This window comes from Branchiostoma belcheri, unplaced genomic scaffold (genome assembly GCF_001625305.1).
Source record: "Branchiostoma belcheri isolate BF01 breed outbred unplaced genomic scaffold, Haploidv18h27 scaffold24, whole genome shotgun sequence".
NCBI classification, from domain to species: domain Eukaryota; kingdom Metazoa; phylum Chordata; class Leptocardii; order Amphioxiformes; family Branchiostomatidae; genus Branchiostoma; species Branchiostoma belcheri.
Genome location: NW_017803843.1, coordinates 2,720,334 through 2,726,437, shown reverse-complemented (window position 1 = coordinate 2,726,437; position 6,104 = coordinate 2,720,334). Strand labels below are relative to the sequence as shown.

The 6,104-nt window shown below is 45.6% G+C and overlaps 1 protein-coding gene across 6 annotated transcripts in view; it reads left to right on the top strand.

Moving 5' to 3' along the window:
* Positions 1-3,738, top strand: part of LOC109470965 (mitogen-activated protein kinase kinase kinase kinase 5-like) — a 34,885-nt gene extending 31,147 nt beyond the window's left edge. For 5 of the 6 annotated variants that reach the window (XM_019770069.1, XM_019770068.1, XM_019770067.1 and 2 more), the window contains 2 exons: positions 639-694; positions 1,561-3,738. In XM_019770069.1, the coding sequence (XP_019625628.1) occupies positions 639-694; positions 1,561-1,648 (144 nt within the window). In that variant the 3' untranslated portion in view covers positions 1,649-3,738. The remainder of the gene's footprint in view (positions 1-638; positions 695-1,560) is intronic. The other variant, XM_019770066.1, reaches the window with a different exon arrangement.
* The last annotated feature ends 2,366 nt before the right edge of the window (positions 3,739-6,104 follow it).

Here is a 6,104-nt window from a genome sequence, read left to right as displayed (position 1 = left end):
CAAGTCCTTGTACTTGAGAAAAATATTGGATATCAGTTGTCCTCTCCTTCCTACCTCCATGTGTGTTCATACCTGTACCCTAGGTGTATTTAATTGTAAACAGGCCAAAAATGACTACATTGTCATGCTGAAATTACATGTGATTTTGCACCGTCCTTAATAACATGTAATTAAGCCAGATCCTCTAGAAAGCTGTGTGAATGTTGATCACACGACCCCTCCCACTGGGCCGACCCTCACCTTCAGCTGTAATGGGAGAGGAAAGCCGATAACGAGCCGCTCACACGCAATCCTACTGGCACAGCAACCTGCCAGGCAGGCCTCTCAACATGGCAGTCATCATGGCAACCTGCCTGGCAGGCTTCTCAACATTGCAGTTGTCATGGTAACCTGCCAGGCAGGCTTCTCAACATTACAGTTGTCATGGTAACCTGCCAGGCAGGCTTCTGAACATTGCAGTTGTCATGGTAACCTGCCTGGCAGGCTTCTCAACATTACAGTTGTCATGGTAACCTGCCAGGCAGGCTTCTCAACATTACAGTTGTCATGGTAACCTGCCAGGCAGTCTTTCAACATGGCAACCTGCCAGGCAGGCTCTCCCCTTAACACATGACTGACCAGTTTCCTTCCTTCTGCAGGTAACGCAAGAAATCTGTGACAAGAGCCGCATCTTCAGATTGATAGGGTCCGACAGGTGAGTTGACAGGTGTCCTCAGGTGTCAGCGAGTAGAGCTGTTGTCAACTGAAACATTTCCATTTCTTGATTTACTCCTTGAAGACATGTACAGTTGAAGGCTTGGAAGACTTGTTAGAAAAGTGATGTAAAAAGACATGTTAAAAGGATGGAGTCCCCCCTCCCCCATGACTGATGACTGGAGAGGCCGCCGTCACTAATGCTGGTGTTTCTCCTTCCTCAAGGCTGCCGGTCTCCCTTGGGTGGGCAGAAGACCCCCACAGACCCAGACTCCAGCTGACAGGGTGCATAAGCCTGTAGTTCTAAAACTGTTGACATGCGAGTAGACTGTTTCACGGATCCCTTCGCATGCTAGTAACGTAGGGGGCAGGCCAGGTCATTACCATGACAACATAGACTGGACCACGCTCACATATGCATGCACCTTGTGTTGTCATGGGAAAGTGTTGTTTGCCCCCTGCATTACCCAGAGTTCTGTGGTCCGTGTAATGGTCATGGTACAAAGTACATGTCTTGGAAATCGTAGTATCAATAATGATGGCTTCATGAGACATGTTTGTACATGTACATGTTAGGGGAACAATGGACACTGTAAATCACAGTATCAGTAATGGTGGCCTCTTGAAGTCATTGCTTGTGTGTTGTATTGCACATGTAAGTGTGTTAACAGACAAACTTTGTGTGCCAGGTGACCTAAAAATCAGAAATTCCTGCAAACATTCACACTCCCAGTGTGCGGGACTTAGACAAACCAAGGAACAATTGAAGGTCCTCTGACAGATGAAGTTGACTATCTGTTGTTGTGTTGGTTTATGTTGTGTAAAATGAAAATAAATGAATGTGGTGATATTTCTTTTTCACTCCAGAATGATCGTCTTGGAGAGCCGTCCGTCTGACGACCCCACAGCGCCCTCTAACCTCTACATCCTGGCAGGTCATGAGGCAACATACTGACCTCTGACCTCTACCTGCTGGCTGGTCATGTGTGTCCTACTGATGACCTTGCCCAGTACTCGGACTTGAAACCAATGAAATGACACTATATATACATAATTGACAATTCTACCCAAACTGCTCCTGCCTCCCTTCCTATGGGCTATAATCAGGGATCGTGAAGCCTTACAAATGCTGCCTGTCAAACCGTGCCATGGACAGACGTCAGACTGCATCGCTTCCTGCAGAAGCTCTGTTTTTAATGAATAAAGTAAGATTTGTGGACTGTCCTGGCTTGTGCTATGCAGAAGAATTAAGAGGCTCGTTTGACAGCGAAGCTTCGAAGATGAATGACTTTCCTCACCCTGAAACTCACGTTAAGTACCCGGTAAACCATTAGACAACTAGACTCTCTGCACACACCAAACACAGGAACAAGCTCTAGCCACTCACGGGAGTCACCGAGTCCTTTTATTTTATAGTTCTTCCACACATGACACTCCCTGAAGGCAGTGTTACCTGATGTTATGTCGGGTTCGTCTACCTGCAGTGCTAGGCAGGAGGCAGTGTTCTCTACACCATCTGTGTGGAGAATGACAAGTGTTACCTGCATCATCTGTGGAGACAGACATGTTCCCTGCTCTGCTCGCTTGTAAAAACTGAAGCAGCTTCCTGTGGCTCCGTACATCACAGTGACACACAGGAGTATAAGTCAACACAGCAACAATGGTAGGGAACCTGGCGGGGAAGTCAACACAGCAACAATGGTTAGAGTCATTCACCTGCGACCAAGCTGCTGAAGTGGACGATGCCAGCAAGCTGCAGCCTGTGATTGGCCAACGACACAGCTGTACTAACAGAAGCAGGCCCTTGTAGTCGTGCACAATCCGCCAGGAGAGGCTCCTGGCACCGGGAGGGTCTGGAGTGGTCAAACCTTACCAACATCACATCCCAATATGGACATCAACCTTCTGTCAGAACAACCCAGCTCACAGCAAGAACTGAGCACATTTCCCTCACTATAGATAAGGATTAAAAGTCAGAACTGTGTCCACTTGTTTGCCACTAGTAGGGTTGAACTTGGATTGGAGTATCTAGTAGGAGTTTGTTGCACCAGTCTAAAGCTAACACAGAACACGTGAAACTGCCAACATTTGTACTTAACCCTGTTAACCTACTTCTGCAAAGGTCATATTAACAACTTTTATGTCAAGTAATTGTGGAATTGATAGCTAGAACACAACAACAACATCTACAGCCCTAGTGGAAAGGTCTATATGGGGTATGGAGGCTGTATATGGTACAGGAGGTCTGTATAGGGTACAGGTGCCTGTAAATTTGAGGGGACATGAATTCTATGTGACAGTTTCACTGCCAAGTGCCCAGAACTATGGGGACTTGAGAACAACACAATGTGTTATAGTTCACCTGAGTTTCACCTGGGTTACATTGTTATAAATGCACAACTCACCTGAGTTACATCTGTATAACACTTGAATATATACCTGCATAGTTCACCTGAGTTATACCTGTGTAGCTCACCTGAGTTTGTCACCTAGGCATGCTGTCTTTCAATGAATTCTGTACAGAATACAACTGTATAAATGAATTGATGCTAGTGTCTATAGCATTACATAAAGGCTTTTCCAAAAGAATATGATGATCTAATTTTTGTCCAAGTTAACTGCAGCAGACAACCTTAAGAATGAAGTGCCACTTTCTTGGGTCTGCAGACTGAGAAGGTAGCTTCCATGCCCGGGGAACAGGGCATGCTTAGAAGAACTATCGCCGGTCAGTGAGCAACACTGATGACTTGCTTTGCTGTTCCAGTCTAGTGTAGATGTTATGTTAAATTTGTATTGTTGCCTCTGTACATATTATTATGCATAGTATCTTAATTTAGGTTAATGGGGTAATGAAAGAAAATTCTGCCTTCCATTTTGTTGTATCATTATTATTATTATTATTATTACAATTGTGTCCAGGTACTATCGTGTATATGGTGCCGCCGCTGTAAGGAAACCTTCTGTCTGCCTTATGTAGAGTCTCGGCATGTTTCAGAACAAGTCAGGAGGGAGAGGAAAGAATTAAAGTCCATGTGAACATACATAGCTCGAGTCTCCTGAAGTCGTACTGATTTGCCTGCGGAGTTGGGTGACCGTGGCAAACTATGAATCCCGTTCGGCAATATGTATAAGAAGTGGTGGAGAACACGAATTCCCCGCCATATTAAGGTCGGTCTCCGGTTGGAGTGGACTAAAACCGGCCGGCGGGTTGAGCAGGGGAAATCTCCGCTCCTGCCACAAACTTGTTTGGCAATCTGGTAATTTAATGACGTCAGGTTGCCACGTAGCCTCTCGGATACCTCTGTTATGTTTGTAAATCTGCTCCGAGGCAGATGAAAAGGAAAATGCGTCAGGTAAACCTGTAAATTGTGTGTGATAACATGTCTGTTGAGTCCTTGGCGTTAGGAGCGCCTGTTCACAAGCCGATCTGACAGTAAGCATAGGTTCGCTGGCGTGAGAATAGCGCCTCGTCCCCGAGTGGGCGGCAGGAGAATGGTGATGACGCGGCACAAATGCGTCATCGGGAGACTCTGTTTTCCTATGAGTAAAAGCAACACAAACACCGGTTTCAGGGAAACGCGCTTAATAATTTAGAGCGGTGCACCGGGGATGTTGACCAAAGCGTCTTGTTGCTGGGCAACCAAAACTCGGACCGCCCCGCTCCTCAAGAGGAGACCCAGTGGGAACAGACGGGCTGTTTTGTCCACGGACATGCAAGGCGACCAAAGAACAGTGATCCATGATTTAAGGGTTGTCCCAGGGTTTGAATGTAGGAGATAAAAGACTGGTCAGACAAACGTTAATGACGTAAAGTCCGATCAATGCGGGGGGATCCCGTCAGCCGCTTGTTGGTTTGTTACCAAAGCAAGTCGTTAGTGCTAGTGACAATGTGACGTAGGCAATACTCTTGAGATAAGACCTTTCAAGCCTTCCCGCCGCTTCGTCACGCTATGCCTGGGCAATCTCGATACTTACAAGCTCAGCGATGAGCGACGCGATGGGTTTAGCAGGCTCCGGGACGGGCGCTTGTCACGCTCGAATAGCCTCCAAGTCAAAAAGTAGGCTTCATAATTTTGGGGGATCATGATATACTGTTAATGTTCACTAATGATTGTATCATTAATTTTGAACAGCTATCTGGTAGTAATTTAGCTGTTCGCAAACCGTTAGCTACCAGAGTAACATATACAATCAGAAAACAGCACATAAGGCCATGTTGATTTGATTACTACTAGTATATAACTGATGCGAGCGTGCGGAAAAAATTGCCTTCATTATGAAATCTAGGTGGTCAAATGACTAAACACGCAGAGTAATATTTTATTGGCATGCTGGATAATACTCTTCATTTTCATTCCTTTATATTTTCTTCTTGTCCTTTGGAATAGAATTTGGCATTCTGGGACATAAGTATCGTTTTCCAATATTTTTTTTCAATTTGCGGCATATATTTGCTCATTTTGCAGCTACTCTGTACGATTTACGGTATGGTCGAAAACTTTTTTTTTTGGAAACGGACGAAAATTCTTGAGCGATTCTTGACTATTTGTCATCCATATACCAGTAATCAAATCAGCATGGCCTAATGGTCCCTAATGAGAAAAAAAATTATGAAGACTGCGGTGAAGGATAGCCTCGCTTCCGTACCAGGCTCCACTCCGGGTTCTATGTCATGCTCTCCCTTGAACAGGCCTGCCCTGGATCCTGTTTGGCCAGTTCCTGGTTACATGTAATTTTCGGTCCACATAAGAGACTACTGCCCTCCTCCTATATACGGCGCCCGCATCAAAACATCCTCCTACATTTACTAGTACGTCTGCTCTGCCCAAGCGCTAGGTACACATCATTTATATAATTGGCTACGTCCAGCCGCATAGTTCATTAATGTTGGTAGAAGTTGTTCTGAAACGGATTTTAAACTGTAACTTGCAACACGTTCGATTATGTTACGTTTTACTAAAAGCTAGCCACGATATTCCTGTCTAATGGGTCGTTATTCTAGTCCAGAGTACAGGGCGCAACCGCTACCAAGTCCGAGTAAAGACGTGGGCATTGCTAAAAGACACTTTTCATCGGATAGTAAAATACACAATCTTTCCGCATCTGATGCCAATAGGATGAAAGACGTCATCATGTTCTTGTTTCTGTGGCAACTGATTCACATTTCAGTCTAGGTGTCGTCTGACCGACCTTCCCGTCATCCATCACTCCGAACCTTCCACAGAGCACCGCTATTCCTCAGGTTCATTGTCAGGCGACATGCTGTCGTACTTACTGACGTCACGACACCAGAACAGGCTATCCATTCTCTCGTCTCGCCACTGGTCCCGGCTGGATAAAAGTGTCTCGCCTTAACCTCCAAGCAGATGTTAGGGTGGAAGGTAGTTAACGATCTCTACGTGCCAGGTGGG